Source organism: Microcebus murinus, chromosome 5 (genome assembly GCF_040939455.1).
Source record: "Microcebus murinus isolate Inina chromosome 5, M.murinus_Inina_mat1.0, whole genome shotgun sequence".
In the NCBI taxonomy this organism is placed as follows: Eukaryota; Metazoa; Chordata; class Mammalia; order Primates; family Cheirogaleidae; genus Microcebus; species Microcebus murinus.
Window position 1 is genome coordinate 107,904,132 of NC_134108.1, and position 25,832 is coordinate 107,929,963.

Here is a 25,832-nt window from a genome sequence, read left to right on the forward strand (position 1 = left end):
ATAAAAATATGAACGAAGGGCTGAATGTCAAGGGATGCTATTGCCACACTCAGTCAACTATACACATGAATCATTTATATTTTAAATATTCTTTGCAGTTTTTATTTCAGATGACTTTTAAAAGCCATGCTACCTTTTCTTAAATTATCTTGCTTTTCAGGCCTGATGTATAGTTTGCTGGCAAGGCAGCTGATTCCTCCTCTCAATGTCGCCTATGCAGCTTTCTGTTCTTCAGTCATTTACGTAATCTTTGGATCATGTCATCAAATGTCCATTGGTGAGTTAAATACTGAAACACACAGGAGGTAGATGATGTTTGCACCTCAATCATTTACTTACTGCTAAGGAACCCCAATATAAAAGTATCTTTAGTCTGGGCATGGTGGCTCATGCCTGTCATTCCAGCACTTTGAGAGACCAAGGTGAGAGGATTGCTTGATGTCAGGAGTTCAAGACCAGCCTGAGCAACAACATAGTGAGACCCCATCTCTACAAAAATTAGAAAAATTAGCTGGGTATGGTAGCACACACCTGTGGTCCCAGCTACTCGGGAGGCTGAGACAGGAGGATCACTTGATCCCAGGAGTTTGAGATTGCAGTGAACTATGATCATGCCATTACACTCTACCCAGGACAACAGAGCAAGACTCTGTCTCAAGGAAAAAAAAAAAAAAAGACATAAGGAGGCAGAAGATGGACATTCTATCCATATCGTTAGCGGTCAGATTGTAGAAATGAATATTTCTCCACATCTCCTAGATTGTCACTATTAATGTTCCCACCAGAAAAACAGGCCAGCAAGATGTTTCCCAGAGGGCAGAAGTATTATATTTTCCTTGGTGAAATTGCCACACATTGGAATCTGACTACCCTCAACACAGAAGATCCAGAAATTATTTTGCCAGTACTCCTATAAGTAGATCTGTCAGCTGGACCCATAATAACCAAACTCCATGGGGCTGATTTATTAATTTACAATGAGAAAAGACTGTCATAGTAATCAAAACAGTGAAGTCCACAAGATAAGTACTTTCCTTCCCTGAGTCAAAAGTCCATCTACTAGGCTGGGCGTGGTGGCTCATGCCTGTAATCCTAGCACTCTGGGAGGCTGAGGCGGGAGGATTGCTCGAGGTCAGGAGTTCGAAACCAGCCTGAGCAAGAGCGAGACTCCATCTCTACTATAAATAGAAAGAAATTAATTGGTCAACTAATATATAGAAAAAATTAGCCGGGCATGGTGGCACATGCCTATAGTCCCAGCTACTCGGGAGGCTAAGGCAGTAGGATCGCTTGAGCCCAGGAGTTTGAGGTTGCTGTGAGCCAGGCTGATGCCACGGCACTCACTCTAGCCTGGGCAACAAAGGGAGACTCTGTCTAAAAAAAAAAAAAAAAAAAAAGTCCATCTACTAATTTATAATTAGGAATGACTTTTTTACAGGGACCAGACTCATTAAAAGTTGTATAATCAGCACAGTTTCCTCACCTAGGTGAATCTGACTAGAAATCAAATCACAAAATGCCCCAATAGGTTTGGAAGGTCATTACCAACATTTACTCAGTGAGGTCCCTTTTCCTGGGCTTCCCCACTGAACAACTGACTACTGACCAAAACTGACCATTCTGACTGACACACTCTTTCTCCTGATATGTTTTATATGTCCAGTCTGGCTAGTATCCCATCCTTCTAGATGTGGCATGCTACTCTGCCTTTTTTAAGAACAATATCGTATATCTTTACTCAAATCCATTATTTGATTTTACATTTGAACACCAAGAGAACAATTTGATTTCCATGTTTCTAAGTTCCTAGGGTCCCTCACAATTATTTCAAATACTGATAATGAGGCTGTTAGAGTTCTATTTGTCTTAGTAAGTTTAAAGGTAAGGTTTGCCTTTGCTCCTCTGTGTGTATGTAACATGAGGATTTAATGAAATCCACCACTGGTCTAGGATGAGATACTGAACACTCTCATCAGTCCTTCTCCTCTAAGGGAAAGAAGTGTCCTAGGGACGATGGCCCAGAGTTCCAATCCTGATTTTATCTTTTTAAAAATTACTTTATATTCTTTCAACAAGAATATCCTCACAGGCCCACCTAGTATGCTTTGGGTTAGTAAGCATTAGCGTCAGACCTCCATTGACAGCATTTGAGACAGGTTTAGCTCAGTGTCATCTTGCACACAGTAAATCCTTCAGAAGTGTGGGGTATTACTTTTCTTCCTATTGCTATTGATGAGCTTTGTTTTCTTATCCTTTCATCACCATCTCACTTTCAGCCTTCTCAAAGAGTAGGCACAGTGGCTGAACCTGACACCCATTTCCAGTCGGTTTCTCTTTCGAGCCCACTCCATATGCCCATAATGCAAAGAGACTAAAGACCTGGACCACCAACATCTAAATTCTATAAGTTGGTCACGATATGTGGAGCCACAGTTCCGATTCCTGCTTTCTTACTTCCCAGTGGCCACTTTCTTTTCTTTTTTTTTTTTTTGAGACAAGAGTGTCACTCTGTTGCCCGGGCTAGAGTGCCATGGTGTCAGCCTAGCTCACATCAACCTCAAACTCCTAGGCTCAAGTGATCCTCCTGCCTCAGCCTCCGGGAGTAGCTGGGACTATAGGCATGCACCACCACGCCCGGCTTAGCCGGGCGTGGTGGTGCATGCCTATAGTTTTATATATATATATTTTTTTTAGTTGGCTAATTAATTTCTTTCTATTTATACTAGAGATGGGGGTCTCACTCTTACTCAGGCTTGTTTCGAACTTCTGACCTTGAGCAATCCACCTGCCTCGGCCTCCCAGAGTGCTAGGATTACAGGCATGAGCCGCCACGCCCAGCCTGGCCACTTTCAAATAAGAAAAGTTCTTCGAATCAAGGACAATACCAAATCAGACCATGCCTGGCTTTTGTCAATATCTGTCAGTTACCTGGACCGGAGACTTCACCTCCTGCCTCTAACATCTTCTCCCGTAGGTTGCTTCTCCCTCGTGAGTGCTCTGATGGTCAATGTTCTGAAAGTGAGCCCATTCAACAGCGGTCACCTGGTCATGGGGACTTTCGTCAAGGATGACTTTTCTGTCCCCACCTTCTTTGCAAACTATAATAGATCCTTGAGTGTGGTGGCAGCCACAACTTTTCTGACTGGGATTATTCAGGTAGGATCTGAACCTCTGAACCCCTGAAAAAGAACTGAATAAAGGGGCTATAAATGGGCCACTTTCCTTAATTGTTCTCGTGAGCCATTGTGGTACATCTGGAACTTCAGTGATGTGTTTTTTTTAAAACTTGTAGGATGTGTGGAATAGGATGTTTCCTCAGTGACAAACGTCTCTCTCCTCAGAAATCATCCACCACTGGTCTAGGATGAGATACTGAACACTCTCATCAGTCTTTCTCCTCTAAGACAAAGAAGGGTCCTAGGGACGATGGCCCAGAGTTCCAATCCTGATTTTATCTTTTTAAAAATTACTTTATATTCTTTCAACAAGAATATCCTCACAGGCCCACCTAGTATGCTTTGGGTTAGTAAGCATTAGCGTCAGACCCGCATTGACAAGGACCACAGCTAAATGACAATAGTATGATGACTCATTAAAATCCAGAACTTATTTTGGAAGTGTTTTTAATTTTCCTCTGAGAATCTACCACCTGCTAAAGTAAAAAGCACATCTTCCAGCCTCATTTCTCTTTCTTCCCAACTAACCCCCTCTGTCGTTGATTTTTCATTGATCCCCTGGGACTGTCTTTCATTGGGTAAGGATTTACTGGGCACCTACAAAGGCAGGCTATCACAGTGGGCGGACTCCAGCCCCGATGCTTATGATCTGTACAAACTTCAGTACAGTCAGCCCTGTGTGGGGCTCAATTTCCTCATTCGTAAAGTGGGAATATTTGCTTTTCAGGGTTCTTATGAGAATTAAGTGAGAAAATGCATGCTAAGTACTTAGCCCAGAGCCTGTTACATAGTAAGCATCAATAAGTTATAATTACTGAGTACAGAGAAATGAATTTGGTACTTAAAAGGAGACCAAGAATTAAAAAGAAGATGTAATTTCTGTGGTTAAAAAGTTCAATCGTGGCCAGGCGCGGTGGCTCATGTCTGTAATCCCAGCAACTCTGGGAGGCCAAGGTGGGAAAATTGCTTGAGCTCAGGAGCTTGAGACCAGCCTGAGCAAGAGTGAGACCCTGTCTCTACTAAAAATAGAAAAAATTGGCCAGGCATGGTGGCGCATGCCTGTCGTCCCAGCTACTCGGGAGGCTGAGGCAGGAGGATTGCTTGAGCCCAGGAGTTTGAGGTTGCTGTGAGCTAGGCTGACGCCACGGCACTCTAGCCCAGGGACAGAGTGAGACTCTGTCTCCGGGAAAAAAAAAAGAAAAAAGGTCAATATTGTGGGAGAATACAAATACAAGCAATATGTCAGAAATCTATTACTTAGCTAAGTGGCCTCAGACACGTTCTCTTCTCCCCCTTCAAGCCTCAGCTTTTTCCATCTAAAAAAGGAGGGGACATTCCATTTCCAGGAAGATGGAATAGATGTACTTTTCCCTATTCTTCCTGCTGAGTACGATAACGCTGGACATTATAGATAAAACAAACAAAAGGAGACTCTAAAAGGAGATGAAAAGAGGGCAGGATGGCTTGGGACTTCAAGACCCAAGGAACAACACAGTGATGATTTCTCTGGGTTTCCTTTTTGCCTCATATACCTCAAACATAGAGCTGAAGAAGCCAGAAACCAAAAATGCCAAAGGCATAGACAAAAATAAAAATGAATAAAAAATTCACAACAAAAGCCTGCTTCTTACCGCCACAGGGCCAGGAAAGGCTAGCAAGACTGAAAAGGTTTGGACAATAATAACTCCACTCCAGCCAGACACCAATGGGAAAAAAACTGCTTATCACCCCCAGCCAGGCCAACCAGGGCCAGCTGAGGAGCCTGGCCTTCTGCCCTTGCCCAGCTGTGACGAGGCGCCCACCTCCCGGCTTGGGAGGTATCAGAGGAAGCCCAGCGGGGAGCCAAGCCTTTCACTCCTGGAAGAGGCGTAGGGAAGAGTCAGGTCTTTCACTGCCATGCGGCAGTCATAAGGCCAACCTCCCTCCGCTGTGGTGTCCGCGGAGGCCTTGCGGGAAGAAGGAAAGGCTTCCCTGCCTCTCCCAGCCAGGTGGTAGCAATGGGCCTAGTTGGGAGCCAGACCAGACCCCTCAGCCTTGCTCAGCAGTCATGAAGAGTCCCTCCTGCCTCAGCTGTCAGTAAGGGCCACCTGGGGAACCTGAACTTCTACCTCTACCCAGAAGTAACAAGGTAGCATCCTCCCCTTCTGCCACAGCTCTGTCAAAAAATAAGCTAGCCGGCAGGGTGCGGTGGCTCACACCTGTAATCCCAGCACTTTGGGAGGCTGAAGCAGGAGGATTGATTGAGGCCAGGAGTTCAAGATCAGCATGGGCGACATAGTGAGACCCTGTCTCTACAAAAAAATTTTTTTTAATTATCCAGGCTTGGTGGCATGCACCTGTAGTCCCAGCTACTCGGGGGACTGAGGCAGGAGGATCACTTGAGCCCAGGTATTTGAGGCTACAGTGAGCTATGATGGTGCCACTGCACTCTAGCCTGGGTGACAGAGCAAGACCCTGTATCAAAGAAAAAATAAAGTAAAAAGAAGAGTCTGAGCTAGATAATTTCATGTGCTAGTCACTATTCTAGGCACTTTACATGCATTATCTCATTTGACCCTCACAACGACTCTGAGTGTAGGTATTACTATGGTCTGTACTTTAAGGAAACAAAGGCACAGAGAGGTTAAGTAAATTGCTCAGTTGTATAGCCCATAAGATACCAAACTGGATTCAGTTTGGGGTTGTCTGCCTCCAGAATCTGTGCTCTATTTTGTATTAAACTACAAAATAATATTCATAAAAGTGAAGGGTTCAGTGCCGAAAGAACATGAAGTAAAAAACCAAGCTCAAGTTGTATTGTTGGAGTTGTCTGGGAAAGAAACAACTATTTGTCTAGTCCTTTCTTCCCTTCATTCAGCATCTAGTGCAGGGTCTCTCTGAGAATGGCAGGCAGGTTCCCCGCACGGGTCAGCTCTGACTGACCGGCAGCGGCAGCCTAGAACGCGGTGTTAGCTAACGCTGACTCTGAGGCGGCGCCACCGCGGGGAGGAAGGAGCTCTACCGTAATCGCAGGTATTTGCCATCTACAAGGCGGAAGGAAACGGTGGCACGGAGAATGAGTAATATGTATTTGCGTCTGTCACTGTTTTCACATTTGAGCTAGGTGTTTTACATGTGTTATGTCATTTAATCCACACAAAACTCGGTGTACCGAGTATTATTCACGTTTTAAAGATGAGGGAACTGGCCGGGCGCAGCGGCTCACTCCTGTAATCCTAGCACTGGGAGGCCGAGGCGGGCGGATTGCTCGAGGTCAGGAGTTTGAGACCAGCCTGAGCAAGAGCGAGACCCTGTCTCTACTATAAATAGAAAGAAATTAATTGGCTAACTAAATATATATATACATATAAAAAAACTTAGCCAGGCATGGTGGCGCATGCCTGTAGTCCGAGCTACTCGGGAGGCTGAGGCAGAAGGATCGCTTGAGCCCAGGAGTTTGAGGTTGCTGTGAGCTAGGCTGACGCCATGGCACTCTAGCCCAAGCAACAGAAGTGAGACTCTGTCAGAAAGAAAGAAAGAAAGAGAGAAAGAGAGAAAGAGAGGGAGGGAGGGAGGGAAAGAAAGAGAGAGAGAGAGAGAGAGAGAGAAAGAGAGAAAGAGAGAAAGAGAGAAAGAGAGAAAGAGAGAAAGAGAAAGAAAGAAGAGGGAACTTAGCCTCAGAGAACTGAGGCTCCACACTCACACAGCCAGTGAGTGGCAGGGCCGGGGCTGAAGCCAGGTTCCCCAACCCTGGGAACCATGCTCTTCCTGCACACCTTTAAAAGGAGAGGGATTTTATAGAGATCTTGAAAGAGACGAGGCACATGGACTGGCAGAAGTGGGAAAAAGGGCTTCGTGCACAAGCGCAGAGGTAGGACTCAGCCAATCACACAGACAATAGGCAGCAGAGGGGCCTGACTGTAGTGAAAGTGTGTCGGCAGCTATGACAGGAGATGAGGGGCGGTGTGGTGCCTGGCTGATGGCAAGCTTTCAAACAAAAAGCTCTCAAAGCCAAAAGACGTACTGGCCCAAACTTGTTTGTTTGTTTTCTGAGAGCTTCTAGTGCGGTGGAGGGGGAATGGTGATGATGGCAGGCTCTAAGGCTACCTTTTGTTCTTCTTTCCCCACTTACTGAATTCCCTTCACTGGGCTGCGCCAATTTTCTTAACCTCCCTCTTAAAGGGACTCATCCTCTAACCATCAATTTTCTAACTGTGCTACTGGCTGTGCCCCAAATCCCTTGGTTCTTGGAATGATAGCGGGTGACAAAGCAAAGGTAGAGAAAAAGGACCAACACAGTGAAAATAGGTAGAAAAAGGACTTTATTGCAAGCTGAAAGGAAGCGAAAGTAGGCCTTTGTCCACCAGGACTCCGGGCCCGCGCTCTTTAGATTTTCTCCTTTTATGGCCTCAATCTGGAAATGTCATGGTGTCTTGGCGTCCATCCCCTGATAGGGCGGGAACATGCAAAGCTAATGACATGTTAATTCTCTTGAGGTCACCTTGAGATCTCAGGATGCATCAAGAGAGTCCCAAGCAAAGCCCCCTCACCTGTCTTACACACTTAGCTCACCTGCCTCCTGCCTCCCGCTCACACCTAGCTAATCTGCCTGCTCTAACAACTGTGTCTTCTATTATAAAAGTTGAATATCTCAAATAGTAAGAGTGTATAAATTATAAAATGTTATCCCCAACCTCTAATCCTATTCTCCAAAGGTAACTTCTGTTAATAGTTTGGTGTCTGGGCTAGGAGCGGTGGCTCAAGCCTGTAATCCTAGCACTCTGGGAAGCAAAGGCGGGCAGATTGCTCGAGGTCAGGAGTTCAAAACCAGCCTGAGCAAGAGTGAGACCCCGTCTCTACTATAAATAGCAAGAAATTAATTGGCCAACTAATATATATAGAAAAAATTAGCCGGGCATGGTGGCGTGTGTCTGTAGTCCCAGCTACTCCAGAGGCTGAGGCAGGAGGATCACTTGAGCCCAGGAGTTTGAGGTTGCTATGAGGTAGGCTGCAGCCACCGCACTTACTCTAGCCTGGGCAACAAAGGGAGACGCTGTCTCAAAAAAAAAAAAAAATTAAATAGTTTGGTGTCTGTCCTTTTAGACCCTTTGTGCATGTGTGTATACAATTTTATTATAGAACATATATTTGTATCTTGTTTATGCATGTGGACATATAAAATACCTTGTTTATTTATATCTTCAGTATATACATAATCCTGAACACATAAATAAATTCAGTTTCCTCATTCTTAGTAAAGATAAGAGTCAAAGGCCAAGAAATCTGAGCTAGATTCCAGTTTTTTGGACTCATCTTTTCCTTTGTGAAATGCTGCATTCCTTATAGGGATGTTAAACGTCTCCTGAAAGGGCTATCAAAGCTTCTAATGAAAGGCCTTTAAAAAGGCAAAGGCTTGTTCTGTTCACCCTGCTGCTGTTTACCCCATAGTGACCTAGAGGGCAGTAGATTCCAGGGCAAGCAGTGCATTGCCCTAGCTGGCCGGGCTCACGAAGGGAGGAGGGAAAGGTGTGGGCTAGCGCTTGTCGGGAGCCTGCCTTGCAGGCGAGGACCCACCTCATCTCATCACCTTCTGTTCATGAGGGAAGGAGAGACACAGAGTTACCAAAGGGGCCTACCCTAACTTTCTTTTGCTGGAAGCCCTTCTGAGAAGGGGGCGTGGGGCCTCTGGAGAGTGCCATGGGTGTCATTGCTGGTTTGAAGACATTCTGCCCCACTCTGTTTTTCTTTTCCATCTGAACCCCCTGCAGCTATCAATGGGCGCGATAGGTTTGGGCTTAATTAGCACTTACCTTCCGGAGGCTACAATCAGTGCTTACCTGGCCGCTACGGCACTGCACATCATGCTGTCCCAGCTGACCTGCGTCTTCGGGGTTATGATTAGTTTCCACTCTGGTCCCATCTCCTTCTTCTACGTGAGTAATTTCAGCCCCCACCCGGAGTTACAAATGCGCCACCCCTTGCCTCCAAAGAGAAGTAGAGAAACTCCTGCCTGTTCTGAAAGGAGACACAGCCCACGGGCAGCTCAGTCAAGAGGGTCCTGGGAATAGTTAGATCATGGATCTCGAATTTTGGTTAGTTGCAGATACCAGTTAGACCATCTTTCAGCTGCATTAACCGTTTCAGCCCAGCCTTTTAAACTGACATGATTTACATTAAAATTTGGCCTTCAGGATGCTGAACTTATCATAAACAGAACTCCTATGTCCTTTCCATTACACAGACATATAAAGTATATATTCTATCCCTATTGAACATTACTGCCTCTATTAATCCCTTTTTCAACTTAAAAAAGGGTCCCTGCCCTCATTGTTTCAGTAATGCCCATAAAGACCTCCCAGCAACTATACCTAGGAACTTCTTTCTAAACACATCTAGAAAGAGTGTCAATTTTCTAGATTTAGGCAATTATTATATCCCATCCTAAGCCTCTGTAATTTTTCTTTCAGAACATTATTAATTATTGTTTGGGACTTCCAAAAGCTAATTCCACGAGCATTCTGCTATTTCTAACTGCTATTGTTGCTCTGAGAATCAACAAATGTATCAAAATTTCTTTCTATCAATATCCCATCGAGTTTCCCATGGAATTATTTCTGGTAGGTGTTTTCAATGACCAGAATTCATGGTTTAGATAATATTAGAATTTTCACAAAGCATATGTTGAATATGTCAAAGCTGAGTACATTTGGTTTTAAATATTAATATATGCTTATATTTGTAAAACATGCTTATTTTCCTTTTTAAAAACATTTTAAACTAAGGTATGTGTTAACAAATAAAAAGTATATATATTTATGGTATACATATTTTTATATATGTATACATTGGAAGATGTTTAAATCAAGCCAATTAACATATCCGTCACCTCACACACTTATCATTTTTTGTTGTGAGGACATTTAAGACCTACCCTCTTAGCAATTTTCAAAGTTTACAACACTTTGTGAACCATCACCATACCATACAATAGATCTCCCCCCAAAACATGCTTATTTTCTAAGTACATTTATCTGTTGCCTCTTTCTCATATTTCAAAAATATGGGTTTTTTTCCCCTTATGAAAGTAACATAGGCTCATTCTAGAAATTTTGAAAAACATAAAGAAATTTTTTAAAAAGGGGAAGGAAAAGAAATTCCTATAGTTGCACCTTCCACAGTCAACTACTATTAATACTTTCACACTGTCAGTATTTATTCTTTTCTTCTTTCTGACAAACATATGACAGGCCTATGCTAAGTGTTGGTAAATTTCCATCCTTCTCTATGTAGAAGTTTTGTTTCTTTTTTTTTTTCTTTTTGAGACAGAATATCACTCTGTTGCCTAGGCTACAGTGCCGTGGTGTCAGCCTTGCTCACAGCAACCTCAAACTCCTGGACTCAAGCAATCCTCCTGCCTCAGCCTCCAGAGTAGCTGGGACTACAGGCATGCGCCACCATGCCTAGCTAATTTTTTCTATATATATATATATAATATATATATATATTTTTTAAATTGTCCAGCAAATTTCTTTCTATTTTTTTTTAGTAGAGACAGGGTCTCGCTCTTGCTCAGGCTGATCTCAAACTCCTGAGCTCAAACGATCCTCCTGCCTTGGCCTCCCAGAGTGCTAGGATTATAGGTGTGAGCCACCATGCCTGGCCCTTGTTTCTTTCTTTCTTTTTTTTTTTTTTTTTTTGAGGCAGGGCATTACTGCTTCTGGAAGCAATGGTGCATAATATTTAGATAATCATATGCCTTTTTTTTTTTAACCACCTATAGATTCTTGGCTTCACTGCATTTGCAAACAGGATAAGCATGGCCACAGAAAGCAGCAAGACACTCATTGACATGATTCCTTACAGGTCAGTAATTCCACTTTTCAATATTGCTTTTATCTTTCTGATACCCTCTCTTAGCCTCTGACCACACAGCCTGGTTGATATTTTCTACTGGCAGTCTCTGGCCAAATTCATTTTGGAACACAGAGGCTCCCAAAAGAAGGGCTAGGACAAATCCTTGTTTCTTCTCTGGTCAGCCTCTGTCTCTCTTTTCATAGTTGAGCCAATCCCTGACCCAAAAAAACTGCTGGATACGCTACACACAGCACATACAGACTCAAGTTTTTCTCATGGTGCATTACAGGCCTTCTCAACCTCTGCACCTGCCTGACTAACACTCAAGAGTTGGACAAGAGACGTCTCTGTTTTCTTAGCCTCTGTCCTGTGGCTCAGCGTTCAAGAGATAAATGTTCCTTCTGCCTTCACCCACTTAGACTGAATCAGTGTCCTTGAGCAACAATATTTTCTTACTCTGGGTAGAAATAGATTGGCATACGGAGTTCTTAGGGACTCACAATTTATATTATAATTCCTACCAGTGACTATGGGGTGCCACCCTTGCTTCTGTTGGGAAATTATTTAGCATAATTTTTTTAGCCTTGATCAGATGAATCACATTAGCTAAGAAAAGCAATTTGCTGCAGTTTCTTGAATCATAGGCAGGCTTTTGAAGAGCACTGCTGATTTTCTAGTGTTGTATAATAGGGAATCCTGCAGAGTCAAGAATGTTGGCTAAACTCCAGGGTAACAAAACATGGACTACTTTGACATAGTCAGATTAAATTAGTCTCATACCCTACCAGTTCTCAATGAAATCTGAAATTCCAGTCAATTAAAAAGTGTGAGCAGACACTTAGTACCAGGGAAGACAAAGCTAAACAAGACATGGTCTCTGTTCTCAGAAAAAAATAACCAGAACAATACTGGGATGGGTGCTCTACATATTTACCTTATTTCATTTACTCCTCACAGTAATACCATGAGTTAGTTATCTTTTTTTTTAATGGTTGAAGAAACTAAAGCTTACTAAGTTTAAGTGACTTATCTAAGGTAACATAGCTACTAAGTGGCAGAGCTACCATTTGAACTCATTTCTCCTTAATTACAAAGTCTATGATTATAACCACTCTATTAGACTTATGTGCTTCTGTTATTAATGACTTAAAACCACACAGCCAAGTTTTGATTATTTTTTATAAGATTCAAGAGTATAGATAGACAAGTGAGCATTTCGAAAATCGAATTTTAAACATTGCTTTTTTTTTTGGAGACAGGGTCTCACTTTGTTGCCCAGCTTGGAATATAGTGGTGCAATCACAGCTCACTGCAGCCTTGAATTCCTGGGCTCAAGCAATCCTCCCACCTCAGCCTCCTGAGTAGTTGGGACTACAGGTGCAGGCCACCACACCCAGCTAATTTTCTTATTTTCTTTGTAGAGAAGGGGTCTTGCTATGTTGCCCAGATTGGTCTTGAACTCCTGGCCTCAAGCATCCTCCCACCTCAATCTCCCAAAGTGCTGGGATTAGAGGTGTGAGCCATTGCACCCAGCCTGAACTTCCTTTTTTTAAAATTATGTATCTATCCAGAGTTATGAGGAACTAGTAAAATTGAACAATTTTAATTGGCTCCTGCTATGTCCCAGCCCCCTTTTAACCTAATTTGCTAACAAGAATTAAATGTGGGGCCGGGCGTGGTGGCTCACGCCTGTAATCCTAGCATTCTAGGAGGCTGAGGTGGGAGGATCGCTCAAGGTCAGGAGTTCGAGACCAGCCTGAGCAAGAGGGAGACCCCCCGTCTCTACTAAAAATAGAAAGAAATTAATTGGCCAACTAAAAAAATATACAGAAAAAATTAGCTGGGCATGGTGGCACATGCCTGTAGTCCCAGCTACTCTGGAGGCTGAGGCAGAAGGATCACTTGAGCCCAGGAGTTTGAGGTTGCTGTGAGTGAGGCTGACACCATGGCACTCTAGCCTGGGCAACAGAGTGAGACTCTGTCTCAAAAAAAAAAAAAAAAAAAGAAAAAGAATTAAATGTTACAGAGAACAATAAGAGGGAAAAAACAGTAGTTTCTGTTGTTATCATACTAAATATTTAAGCTTTACTAATATAGATTGGGTAATAAATTACATTTATTATGTATCACTTTCCATACACATTCTTACCAACTTCTTAAAAGGACAAGAAGGGAGCCTGTAATCCTAGCTCTCTGGGAGGCCGAGGCGGGCGGATTGCTCGAGGTCAGGAGTTCGAAACCAGCCTGAGCAAGAGCGAGACCCCGTCTCTACTATAAATAGAAAGAAATTAATTGGCCAACTAATATATATAGAAAAAATTAGCCGGGCATGGTGGCGCATGCCTGTAGTCCCAGCCACATGGGAGGCTGAGGCAGAAGGATTGCTTGAGCCCAGGAGTTTGAGGTTGCTGTGAGCTAGGCTGATGCCACGGCACTCATTCTAGCCTAGGCAACAAAGGGAGACTCTGTCTCAAAAAAAAAAAAAAAAAAAAAAAAAAGGACAAGAAGGGGAAATTTGACATAAAGTTAAATATCTGCCTCTAAGGATTCAGTCATGTTTCTATTTAGCTCATTACCTGAAAAGCAAGTTATAAATAGGGAATTAAAATAGACATAGTTGGTGAAGAAAATGATATTCAAAAAATAGGAATTTAGATTCATGCACATAATAATGGTGAGAAATGGGAAGATAGAGGAGATAACTCTTCAAGGTACCAAAAGTGGATTTTTCCTACTTAAGGGAAAATTAAATTTAAAATGCATGAACTAATATGAAGTTATAATTACATAAGGGATTATTTGCTTTGCAGAAAAAGATATCAAATAAAATTTCTTTAAAAATAATTTTTTCTACTCTGGGAGGCTGAGGCAGGAGGATGGCTCAAGGTCAGGAGTTGGAGACTAGCCTGAGCAAGAGCGAGACCCCGTCTCTACTGAAAATAGAAAAAAATTAATTTGGCCAACTAAAAATATATAGAAAAAATTAGCCGGGCATGGTGGTGCATGCCTGTAGTCCCAGCTACTCAGGAGGCTGAGGCAGGAGGATCGCTTGAGCCCAGGAGATTGAGGTTGCTGTGAGCTAGGCTGACACCACGGCACTCACTCTAGCCTGGGCAACAGAGTGAGACTCTGTCTCAAAAAAAAAAAAAATTTCCAAGTCTATGGTTCATTTTACTGAATTTGGATTTTTACGTGATTTTTCAGGAGTAAATCAACCATTGTCATATATATTTGTGTCTTTGATGAAATGATAAAAGATAACCAAAAGAATAAACATTTCAAATAGCAAACCTTATCTAAAATATTTAGAAGACTTTTTTCTGACTTACAAAGTAAACTAGAAAAATGGAAAAGGAAGTATATTTGTGTTTCCAAATTAGGTTTAAAGGATTATACCAGTATGGATCTATGGAAAAATAACACTGCCCCCTCCAAATCATCAAGATTTCTTTTCCTTTTTTGGTCTATTAATGTTGTGATTGATTTTTGAAGTAAACCTAACTCTGCATCCTAGGATTATCCCACTTGGTCATGGTGTATTATCATTTTATATACTGATTTGCAAAAATGATAAGAATTTTTGCATTTATATTCATGAAGGATATTGGCCTGAGGTTTTCTTTTCTTGTAATATCTGTATCTGGCTTTGGCATGAGAGTATGTTGCCATAATAGAAGGATTTGGAAGTAGTCCCTCATTTTCAACTTCTGGAAGAGTTTCTGTTTCGTTGGCATTATTTCTTCCTTAAATATTTGGCAGAATTCATCAATGAAGATATTTGGGCCTGGAGTTTTCATTGTGGGAAGGTTCTGAAGTATAAATCAATTTTTAGTTTGCAATTTATTAAATAAAACTATTATCAAATTATTTAATCATTATCTATGATTCAGGTTGTCTCTTTCTTCTTGAGACTACTCTGTTAATTTTGGTAATTTGAAGAATTTATCCATTTAATCTAAGTTGTCCAATGTATTGGCATAAGGTTATTTATAATATTGTCTAATTATTCTAGTTCACATACCATAAAATTCACTCTTTGAAAATGTACAGTTCAGTGGATTTTAGTATATTCTTTTGCTTAACTATTACCACCATCTAATTTTAAAACATTTTATTATTCCAAAAAGAAACCTTGAACTCATTAGTACTCACACCCTATTGCTTCTCTCCATAGCCCTTTGCCACCACATATCTACTTTCTGTCGCTCCGGATTTGTTTATTCTGGACATTACATATAAATATAATCATACAATACATGGCTTTCTGTGTCTTGCTTCTTTCACTTAGCATAATGTTTTGACAATTCATCCATGTATCTTGTATTAGTGCATTCCTATTTATGGCTAAATGACATTCAATTGTATGGATCTACATGTTTTATTTATCCATTCATCAGCTGAAGGACACTTCAGTTGTTTCCATCTTTTGGCTTTTGTGAATAGTGCTACTAACATTTATGTGCAAGTTTTTGTTTGAGCACCTGTTTTTAGTTCTTTGAGGTATACACCCAGGAGTAGTATTGCTGGGTCATATGGTAATTCTGCATTGAACTGGTTGAGGAACTGCCAAACTGTTTTCCACAGCAGCTGCACAATTTTACATTCCCACCAATAATTCACGAGGATTCCAGTTTCTCCACATCCTCACCAATACTTATTTTCCTTCTTTTATTATAGCCCTCCTACTAAGAAATAGTATATCACTCTGACTGTTGTTAGCCATTTGTATATCTTCTTTGGAGAAATGTCTAAGTCCTCTGCTTATTTTTAACTGGGTCGTTTGTCTTTTTGTTGTTGAGTTGGAGTTCTTTATATATTCTGAACACAAGTTCCTTATCAGATATATTATTTGCAAGTATTTTCTTCCATTCTGTGGGTTGTCTTTTTAATTTTCTTGATATATTCTCTGAGGCATAAAAGTTTTTAATTTTGATGAAATCCAATTTATGTTTTCTTTTGTCACTTGTGCTTTTCGTGTCATATCTAAGAAACCTATACCTAATCTAAGATCATGAAGATTTACCCCCATGTTCTAAGATTTTTGTAATTTTAGCTTTTAAATTTGGTGTGTGACCCTTTTTGAATTAATTGTTGTATATATTGTGAGGTAGAGGTCCAACTTCATTCTTTTGCATGTGAATATCCTGTTGTCCCAGCACCATTTGGTAAATAGACTGTTCTTTCATGATTGAACGGTCTTGAGACTCTTGTTGAAAATCAGTTTGCCATAAATGTCTTTGTTTATTTCTGACCTCCATTGATCTATATGTCTATTCTTATGCCAGTACCTTATACCAGTCTTGATTATTGTAGCTTTTAAGTTTTAAAATTAGGAAATGCAAGTCTCCAGCTTTGTCCTTCTTTTTTAAGATTGTTTTGGCTGTTCATGGTACCATGCAATTTAAAATTCCATATGAATTTTAAAATTGGCTTCTCCATATTTACAAAAAGGACCTTTGGGATTTTAATAGGGATTGTATTGAATCTGTAGATCATTTTGAGGCTCTTACTGGCCAAATATATAAAATGTTTAAATACATGTATATATAAAAATACCAAAAGAATAAACTCATTTTTGTCACCCTTGGAAAATGGTAGGAAACCAACTCATTATTTTGAAAATGGTTCAATAAAGGGAAAAAATCAAGCATTTATCATGCCTTTCCTACAAGAACTGCTCTTTGAGGCTGAGCATGGTGGCTGTTCATGCCTGTAATCCTAGCATTTTGGAAGGCTAAGGTGGGAGGATTGCTTAAAGCTAGGAGTTCGAGCCTAACCTGGACAACATAGCAAGACCCCACATCTAACCTCCCACCAAAAAAAAATTAGCTGGGCATGGTGGTGCATACTTGCAGAGTCTGAACTACTTGGGAGGCTGAGGTGGGAGGATTGATTAAGTGGTGATCAAGGTTACAGTAAACTATGATCCTCCATCCTGGGCGACAGAGTAAGACTCTCTCTCGAGAAAAATTAACATTAAAAAAAAAAAAGAACTGCTATTTTGGGCATCCAAATAGTTGATAACAAGACATTTTAGTTTATAGATGTATTCCAGCCAATGTGAAGAGAAGGAATTATAGAATTAGAATATCACCATTAAGAATATTAGCATATCATCTGCTAACAACACAAAAAGTGTCAATGTATGTTTCCTGATAGAAGTGCACATCACCACCTATGAAGTATTTTCGTCTTTAACTTTTTTTATTTTTTATCCAGTCTCCACAGGGACCATCAAAAATTGCCAGTGCCAACTATATATTGCAAGTCGTCATGGTAGGGCATTGGGAAAGGTTTCAATTAGCAATCATCATGCCTTGGATAAACATCATTGGATACTGCCACTGTGCAAAGCTATGAAGTTTTTTGTTTTTTAAAAAACCAATCCCATATCTGACCAAACCTGAAGGGCTAACTAGCAATTTACAGAAAATACAAGGAACAGAGGAATATGTTAAATGACAACACAGGGATGTAATCAGCAAAATTCGGACTGTGGGAAACACTATAAGTCTAATGACCAGGTTTCTTTAACCAAAAAATTGTAAGGAAGAAAAAAAAGATATGGAGGGGGAACATCTAGCTTAAAAGAGATATAAGACACAGCAACCAGTTGTAATGTATGGACCTTATTTGGATTCTGATTTGAACAAATTGTAAAATATATGTTTATGATATTTGGGAAAGCTGGAACACTAATTAGATATTTGATAATAAGAATTGGTAATAATTTTTTGGTATACTCTTTTAGAGAAGTACACTAAAGTATTTACAATTGAAATGATATAATGCCTAGAATTTGACTCAAAATAATCTTGGAATAGGCATTGGGTAGGGGTAGAGATAAATTAGATTGGTCATGAATTCTTAAATGTCAAAGGTGAGTGAAGAGTACACAAGGGCTCATTATACCATCCTTTCTTCTTTTGTAACTGTTTGGAAATTTTTTACTTTATAAATAAAACATAGAACATTTACAGGTGGTTCTATGCTGCATGGATATAAACGGAACCACTGACAAAGTCTCTGACTTCTAAGAAGTCACAGCTTGAAACTTGACTTAACAGATGCTCTGGCCGGGCGCAGTGGCTCATGCGTGTAATCCTAGCACTCTGGGAGGCCAAGGTAGGAGAATCGCTTGAGCTCAGGAGTTGGAGACCAGCAGGACCCATTTCTACAAAAAATAGAAAGATTAGCTGGGCATCATGGCACGTGCCTATAGTCCCAGCTACTCAGAAGGCTGAGGCAGGAGGATGGCTTGAGCCCAGGAGTTTGCAGTGAGGTTGCAGTGAGCTATGATGACACCACTGCACTGCAGTGAGGGCAACCAAGTAAGACTCTGTCTCAAAAAAAAAAATTGCTCTGGACAACAAAGTAAAATTACTAAACCATACATGAATAGACAAGCATTCATTCCTGTGACAGTCAGGACACACCTCAATTCTCCGACAGCAATCTGATGATAAAAATGACAAAGAAGAAAGTTTTTGTGTTAAACAAGTAGAATTTCCTAGCTAACAACAGGGTGGAAGATATGTCGGAAAAGAGATTTTGCTCACGGTTTATAGGTGTTCAGCAATGTTTTATATATGACCCGATCTTAGTAGAAATAGAATGTATTGGATTAGAATTAGATGGCCATGACTATCAGCAAAATATGAATGTCTCAACATTCTGGTCACCTCCAAACTACAGGAGGGAAGGTGTGGGTAGAATTTGGAAGTAATCTCTATAAAGGACAATGACTAAAGTTATACCATGAAGAATTTGAGTGCGAATAGAAGGGAATTCACTGAGCCTTTTAGCTCTAAAACTTATGAGCTATGATATCTGCCTGTTGTTTACCCACTGGTATGGTCTCAAACAGTATGAAGAAACCATGTTTCATGAACCCTTGTTGCTTGCCTGGCCTGTTTATTGCTGTTGCTACATGGCAGAAACCTTAAACTAGAAGAGAGCAGAGCATGTTCTCTTAACAGCTTTTATCACTTGGCTTGGTTTGCTGGTGATTTTGGCAGGCTGCTGCCTTAGTTGCTCTACTTGTTCCTTATTGTCATTTAAAAAAAGGGGGGGAGGGGAGGCCAGGCCTGTCCTGTGTGAGAAGAATGTAGTGGGTGAAATGCCAATAAAAGATTCCTGCTCTCTAGGAATAATTCCACTATTTTATTCCAGCTTCCTATTTCCTGTAACGCCAGATTACAGCATTTTTCCCAAGATCATTGCACAAGCCTTCTCCTTATCTTTGGTGAGCTCCTTTCTGCTCATTTTTCTGGGCAAGAAGATTTCCAGTCCTCATAACTACAGAGTAAATTCCAACCAGGTAAGAGGACTATTACTTCCTCTGGCCCTTAAGCCTTTTGTTCTTTAATCTGAGCCTCCTGCTAACATGAAGGCTGGATTCTTCTTTAATCAGATAGTCACTTGGACTGTTATCACAAAAGGATTTTTGAGTGGTGAGGGATACTTAATTTTGAAGCCAATTGAATTAACATGAGTGTTATTCCCCTAGAACAGACATGGTGCAGTAAGGCAAGAAGATAACACATGGCATCATGTTGTTAATCTACGAGAGTTCCACTTTTCTTGACTTTATCTTTATTTCCATGGAGTCCTTAGAAGTCAACCACATACTGAGGCACAGTAAGAAACCAAGGCTACTGATATAATTAAGTTGGCCTCCCAGAAATAGTCTTTGTCTTTTGGTTTTTGTTTTTTATTTTTTAGGAAAAATCTCCAATTTCTCTGAGTTTAGCCTTTTCCCTAGAACTCAAGAGGGAAATATGGAAGCAATAGGTGTCCAGTTTGACTCTTAGGAGGTATAGAAGGAAGGGAGAAGAAGACCACTGTGATCATGTGAGGGAGAAGAAAAAGGCAAGAGTTGCATCTCCTCACCTTGAAAAAAGTGCTTTCCTAATTATCACTAGCTGAAATGAAGATTCAATTTAATCTAGAAAATCAGATTTGCCATCCTTTTGTTCTTTCTAAGAATATTTCAATCTGTTATTTAAAGTGATGTAAACCCTATCTTCATACACAAGAAATGAACAGTATACCTTTAGCTCAAAATCAAATCATCATTCTTCAACCAAGAATGGGCCAAAAATCCCTGCCGTTTCTTTACAGGATTTAATAGCCATTGGACTTTGCAATGTCGTCAGTTCATTTTTCAGATCTTGTGTGTTTACTGGTGCTGTTGCCAGGACTATTATCCAGGATAAATCTGGAGGAAGACAACAGGTATGTTGAAATAGAATTTGATCTCTAATATATAAAAGCTATTTATGTCAATTCAAACATATATTTGTTGAAAAGGATTATATGGTTTTAATCTTGTTGTTGTTTTAGTGATAGGCTTGATGGAAAAGACTTCTTGGAAGAATTTGGATTTCATGCTTGCCTTAATTTTTGCTCAGATTTTATCTTAAAAGTTATATATCGATGTGAAACTTAAAAGTCATTTTGTATAGAAATATTATATGTCAGAGATTTCCATATATTAGCCCACACAAAAAAAACAACATTTTCCATGTAACATACCTAAAAGATAACAATATTTGAGTTAAACATATCATCTATTGACATTGTTGTTGCTGTTTTTCCCTGTGGGGAGATGCATTCTCATACCCAGTCTGGGAAAGCACTAATGTAGCTCTCTGCACCCTGGCAGCAAACTAAAAATTTTCCTGGCTTCCCCAAAGGGCATGGCAAAGGGCTTTCATGATAGGGAGTCAGGTCTTTGTCTATGAGAGCCTAGGGAATTTATGACTGTTCTACTTTTGTGTAAGAGAAAATTATCTAGGTCAGACTCTCCTCAAGTATTCTGAATTAGTAACCTAAATGTTTAGGTGAGGAGCGGGTGGGGGCAAGGGAGATGGTAGCAGAGAAGACTCTAAAGGCCAACTCCAATTGTAGGCATGAGATTTTATAAGTCCAATGTCCATGAGTTTTGAACTGCTTATACAAAAGTTACAACATAACAACATGAGAGGCGTCCCATCTCAGCTGTGCCACGTGATGAGATGTCACAGAGCTATCAGAATTGAAACTAGGATAAGGCTAGGGAATGGATCAGGGTTCAGATGGCAGGGAAGCAGTGGCAGCAGTCAAAGACAAGCTTATGCTGCAGAAGCATAGGAAGAAGGTATCAGCTCTGATGTGTCAGAGGAATGGACACTAAATTTCAATGGGGAAAGATAAAATGTCACGGTCCATGGGCAAATTTATGATGAAGTATAAGGTAATGCTAGTGAGAGTCAGAAAGATTAGTCAGGGGCTAAAGCAAAGGTCTAGAGTAAGACTACATCACATCCTTTTACATGGACCCAGTTTTGTTGTCACAGAGCTTCTTCCAGACACACTGTCCTTTTCCATTACTGCTTGACAGACAGAAGGAATTTGGGCTATGTTAAAAAGAAAGATGTTCCATACAAACATGCTAAAACTTTGGAGTCAAAATGAGAGGGTTTTATGATAAGCAGAAATGGAAATGGCAATTACAGAGATTAGTTCCACTAATTTTTTATGATACGCTTGCTTTATTTAGTATATAAGCATAACATAAATTTGGGAGACAAGATGCACACAGCTGGAAAAACCCAAATCAAAGTGCAAGGTAAACTGAGTGCAGAATGAGGACAATAAACAAAAAGTGCCATAAATATTTCTAGAAGGAGAACGATGGAGGGAGTGGGACTTTCACAGAGTACCAGAAGGAGGTTAGGATATGTACAGATGAAAGGAGAAAGAAGGGTCGCAGTTCAATCTCAGAGTTGCCTTAAGGCAGGACTCTATCCTGTGCGTGCAACACAGACTGGAGGATGAATAGCTTTGTCAACTGCACTCACTGATTCTGGGACTAGAAAGGCCAAGTTTTGGGAGGGCCTCAGCAGATGATTGGCTTTCTAACCTCCAAGCAAGCCCATTTTTACCATTTCAGCCTGTTGGACAAGGGCCTGTCTCAAAGGCAGCCTATGGCTCTCATTCTGTCTCCTGCTGCCACCTTGTTTACCTGTGCAGTACATTTCCTACTAGTGACACCTGTGCAGTGAAGTGCAGTGGCCTTCCACGGGGAGACATGTCCCTAGGGAAGCTGGCAAGCCCTTCCCTGAGACCATGATATGCCCAGAGAAAATCCCTGCTTAAGCAGAGATTGCTGCTGTTCCCTGGCCCTGCACCACAGCTACCCAGACTCCACTCTTGATTTTTCTGATCTGGACCAGAAAAGGCCTCTGAGACCCCTTCACCCTTCTTTTTCTCATAGCAGTGGGGTGTTCTCTCCACCCCTTCCTTCTCTCTGAGGGTTTTATTCACTCTGCCTGAGAATGCCCCCACTTCTTGACATTTCTGCAGGACTACAGGAAAGAAAAGTAGGGGGCTGGCTCTGAACCTCTCAAAAATGACCTGCCACTTTATTTTTATTTTTTTTATCTGGTATAGGTACAAACTGTGTATATGTTTCTGGATTTCACTTTAATTTTTCCCTGGCTAGAACGCATTTCCCTCCACTAGTTGAAGCAAAACCCACTGACCCTTCTAGCCATAGCCTCGGCCTGAGGCGCAGGCAGTCCTGGCCCATGGCAGCGAGGAGGGTGTGACAAACCCTAGGCCTGTGGCCAGCTGGATTGCCCCCCATTCCATCCTCCTGCTCCTCAATTTCTGACCACTGTGCTCCCCGGTTCTCCATGACGGGGTTCCTTCCTTGTACTGGCGTTTTTGCCCAGGCCCCCAGAACTGCTTTAAAAATGGATTATTATAAAAGAGAGAAATGTTGTGTTCTTTTGAGAGAGGAAGCAAATGGGGCAATGGAGAGCACCTGGATTTTGGAGTCAGATGGTCAGGGGCTTTAAAACCTGACTCCATGCTTCCTAGATGTGCATGATCTTGGGCAAATTACTTTTGTTCTTTGAGGCTCCAGTTCTCATCTATAAAATGGGGATAAAACCAACCTTTCCATTGTGAGAATTAAATTAGACACTAATAATGTCCACACAGTGCCTATTACTTAAGAGATATTAAAAAATCATAGCTTCTACCCTAGCTCCCTAGTTCCCGGCAGTGAGGGGCATTCAACATACTGCTGTCCTACTTCATGGAACCCACCGCATGTGGAACAAGGGGTGGCTGAGGGTCCCCATGTCAACAGTGGCTATGGCTGCAGGGACTCCCATTGTTTTTGAATCCCTGGAGAGAAGGCAGTCAGTCTCTGTTCAAGAAAGCCTGGAAAAGTAACAGAAAATCAGAGAAGAAAAGCAAAGCATGCAGGAGATCCAGTTCCACAGCGCTTGCTGTTTTTAGACCCTGTGTCAGGCACCGAGCCTGAGCTTGTGAGAGCTACCATGCATCTTCCCGAGACACAATGCCCCTGAGGGTGGTCCTCGGATCCCAAAGCTCGCTCCCATGAATATGCAGCTGAGAGGAACATGCACCTCTTGGCAGGCCTCCAACCCTCTCTGAGCAGCTAATTTTATGGGATTCAGTATCTAGTTTGTACTCATTTTAATCTAGATTTTACATAATTCATTTTGCTGCCTGCCTCTCTTTATTTTCTTAAAAATAACCAGAAGAATGTTGGAGAAAAGAAGTAGTAGGAAAGAAAAGGCCTGATTTATTTTCCTGCATTAATCAAAGTAGTGCCAGCAAAGACCAGCTGAAGCTAGAGCTGTAAGTTAGATCCAGCAGCAGACTGACACGTAAACTGGCTGGAGGGCTCATGGGCTGTTACCTGTTTCGGTTCCACTGTGTAAGAAACGTTTGTCCGCAGAGCTTCCTAAGTTTCAGTTGATCCGTTTCCTGAATCCTTCCACCTGCACCACTCTCATGTGCCGCCGCGTGTCCACGCTGGCCACTCACGTCAGCTGGGAATCAGCTGGGATGGGCAAGGAAGGAAGTAGGAGGTTGATTGCACCGTTGTTATTTTCAGCGACACATTTATATGGCGAATAGAAATGGGCAGCGACAGAGAACCCAGTAGGAAGGTATTTTTCCCCCACATAAAAATTAAAGAGAAAAATTAGAGAATCATCACTGAGTGGCCCTTCAGTAGATTAGATTTGAGAGCCTCTCTGTTCTTGCTAGTATACGCCATTATTTTTATTTGTGCTTACAGTTTTACCCCATCCCCCACTCCCCATCACCGTGGAGAATGACACTGCTTTAAATTATTTTACTACTAGATTGAAAAATAGAAATTTACCAATAGAGGATACAGCGAGTTCAAGACTATGTCCAGAGAGCCTTGGGCTCCTGGCGGGAACTATGCTTGTTAGCTTTCCCCCTTTATTTGCCAAGTGAGAAGCACTGCTTACCAAGTGACACTGAGCCCAGAGTAGTGAACCCAGCTGGGACAGGGTCCAGAGCTGCTGCTATATATACAGCCTTGAATCATGTCTGTAGCTTTTTTTTTTTTTACACGGAAGCAGAGAGAAACTGAAGCAGGAAAATGGGATATGCTCATCATAGCATTTTTTAAGATGAAGCACCACTGAAGCACTTAGATGGGAAGTCATCCAAGCTCCAAACAGGAGGGTGAAGGGCGGGATATTTATACCCAAAGCAGGATGGTTGGGATTTTAGGTCTGTCCATGAGGAGTCTACTAGGGCTTTTCTAAGTTGTGCAAGGAGAGGTTAAGATTAGGAGGGAAAGCAAACGAGATTTTAGGAGACTTCAGATTCACAGCACAGAGTTGTGGCAATAAAGATTCAGCTACCCAGGACAATGTGGAGCTTTCCAGAGAGCGTTCACGCATTCATTCAACAAATATTTGCTGAGTAACTAGTGTATGTTTAGCACTCGATAAGACCCGAAAATGTTAGTTCCACAAAACGCACCAGTGCTGCACCCACCTCCTTTTAAGAAAGAATGACATGCTTCTCGCCCAGCCGAAGGCCTCGGTTGCAGACAGGGGCCGGCATGTTCCTGACGGTCTCTCTAACGGGCTCTGTCTCCCCAGTTCGCATCTCTGGTGGGCGCGGGTCTGATGCTGCTCCTGATGGTGAAGGTGGGGCGCTTATTCCACGAGCTGCCAAACGTGAGTAGAGCTGATGGGACAGGCGCGCCGGGAGAGGCCACGTCTGCACACTGCGCCTTGCACGGGCATCTCTGAGGAGAGTTGCATTTGGCTCGTCCCCAGGGGTTGTTCCAGCCTATCTTTAGTCTCTTTCATTTAAAATAATAGTATCTTCATTACAGGTTGGGAGTTACATGACAGAGAGATATATGTATATTTATAAATAAGATATATGTTAATATATATGACTTGAAATTTAAAAACAAGAATGTTTCGCTTAAAATCCCTATATTTTATTTTATTTTTTGAGACAGAGTCTCACTGTGTTGCCCAGGCTAGAGAGTGCCGTGGCGTCAGCCTTGCTCACAGCAATCTCAAACTCTTGGGCTCAAGCGATCCTCCTGAGTAGCTCGGACTACGGGCATGCGCCACCATGCCTGGCTAATTTTTTCTGTATATTTTTTAGTTGTCCAGCTAATTTCTTTCTATTTTTAGTAGAGATGGGGTCTCGCTCTTGCTCAGGCTAGTTTTGAACTTCTAACCTCCAGCGATCCTCCCACCTGTCCTCCGGGAGTGCTACGATTACATGCGTGAGCCACCACACCCGGCCAAAAGCCTTATATTTTAAACTATAAGGTCATGTGGACTGCCGGCAGGCATCTGTGAGTTCTTCTATGTACCTAATATTTTCTTAATTAATGCTGTTTCACAGATGTTGCATTCATTTTTTTTAAACATGTGTAGATGCTATTGTAACTAATATAATGCTTTTATTTAAAAAGATTGAGTTCATTATATATGATTTTTTCCTCATAAA

The 25,832-nt window shown here is 41.5% G+C and overlaps 1 protein-coding gene and 1 non-coding gene across 4 annotated transcripts in view; one reads left to right on the forward strand and one right to left on the reverse strand.

The window, feature by feature from the left end:
• The window catches only part of SLC26A8 (solute carrier family 26 member 8), a 69,547-nt gene that overhangs the window by 19,504 nt on the left and 24,211 nt on the right, over positions 1-25,832 (forward strand). For 2 of the 3 annotated variants that reach the window (XM_012746803.3, XM_020286975.2), the window contains exons 4-11: positions 161-277; positions 2,975-3,156; positions 8,924-9,088; positions 9,623-9,772; positions 10,936-11,018; positions 19,182-19,329; positions 20,133-20,246; positions 24,959-25,036. In XM_012746803.3, the coding sequence (XP_012602257.1) occupies positions 161-277; positions 2,975-3,156; positions 8,924-9,088; positions 9,623-9,772; positions 10,936-11,018; positions 19,182-19,329; positions 20,133-20,246; positions 24,959-25,036 (1,037 nt within the window). The remainder of the gene's footprint in view (positions 1-160; positions 278-2,974; positions 3,157-8,923; positions 9,089-9,622; positions 9,773-10,935; positions 11,019-19,181; positions 19,330-20,132; positions 20,247-24,958; positions 25,037-25,832) is intronic. The other variant, XM_012746804.3, reaches the window with a different exon arrangement.
• LOC142871177 (U4 spliceosomal RNA) lies at positions 17,229-17,365 on the reverse strand. Its single transcript, XR_012919444.1, has one exon. It is a non-coding gene; the product is annotated as a U4 spliceosomal RNA (small nuclear RNA).